This window comes from Sinocyclocheilus grahami, unplaced genomic scaffold, assembly GCF_001515645.1.
Source record: "Sinocyclocheilus grahami isolate Dianchi unplaced genomic scaffold, SAMN03320097.WGS_v1.1 scaffold12237.1, whole genome shotgun sequence".
NCBI lineage: Eukaryota > Metazoa > Chordata > Actinopteri > Cypriniformes > Cyprinidae > Sinocyclocheilus > Sinocyclocheilus grahami.
In genome coordinates this window covers 1,235-2,039 of record NW_015514292.1, presented here as the reverse complement: position 1 = coordinate 2,039, position 805 = coordinate 1,235, and the positions used below count along the sequence as shown (strand labels likewise).

At 42.5% G+C, this 805-nt stretch overlaps 1 protein-coding gene across 1 annotated transcript in view; it reads left to right on the top strand.

Moving 5' to 3' along the window:
• Positions 1 to 805, top strand: part of LOC107578840 (UPF0711 protein C18orf21 homolog) — a gene marked incomplete at its 3' end in the record, with an annotated part of 5,188 nt that overhangs the window by 3,524 nt on the left and 859 nt on the right. Inside the window, exons 2-3 of the mRNA XM_016264747.1 lie at positions 174 to 193; positions 551 to 797. Of these exons, the coding sequence (XP_016120233.1) occupies positions 174 to 193; positions 551 to 797 (267 nt within the window). The remainder of the gene's footprint in view (positions 1 to 173; positions 194 to 550; positions 798 to 805) is intronic.

Genomic DNA, 805 nt, shown 5'->3' with positions numbered 1-805 from the left:
ACCCTGCATGTAGGAATCTATAAGATGTAAACAAACCGCAGTGTTACTTCATCAGATTGGGTGCAAGACCTCTTGCAAGCTCATAAATGATTCATAAGCTGCCATATTTCAGTCTAACTCCCGTAAAGTCTGAGATTTAAAGACTAACTCTTTTACTGCTTTTTTTATTACAGGCAAAGGCATCAGAGCGTTGGTACGTTTCAGCTTTGTTATTTATATTAATAGACTCGTATTGCATTTTAAAGTTCTTATTTTAATATAGTCCCAACCAAGTCTATAAGTCCTTGTAGGCAACAGAACAGACAGTTGGTTTTGAAAAGGAACGGTAACCCAAGTTAAACCCATTAAGTCCGACCACATTTCCTGATGTAAAACTAGAATCCATTTCTATTGCCTTCACATTCTATTGTGGGATGACCACATATTGGAAAAGCTATATTCCAAAGTCCAAAATGCCAAACCATCCCCAGAATAGAGCATAGCATCACCTGTTTTATTTGAACTAGTTGCCATGCCAAAAACCTCCACTATATTTCTCTCTCCATTCCAGCGGCTACCCTGCCGGTGTCTATGATCTGCCCCTTCTGTTTCCAGTGGCGACAACTGGGCAATCATCACATGCGTCTACGGCCCAAGCGGAAGCCCACAGCGAGGATTAGGAGACTTCTGAAGAGGGAGTCGGCAGGAAAGTGGCTGAGCGCAGAACAGACTGTAGTCCTTCAAAAGTTTAAAAGGGCCTCCAATGCTCTGGTGAGGTCATGTCCACCTGCTTTATGTCCCTTTTCAGTTCAGATGCTGTCACGAT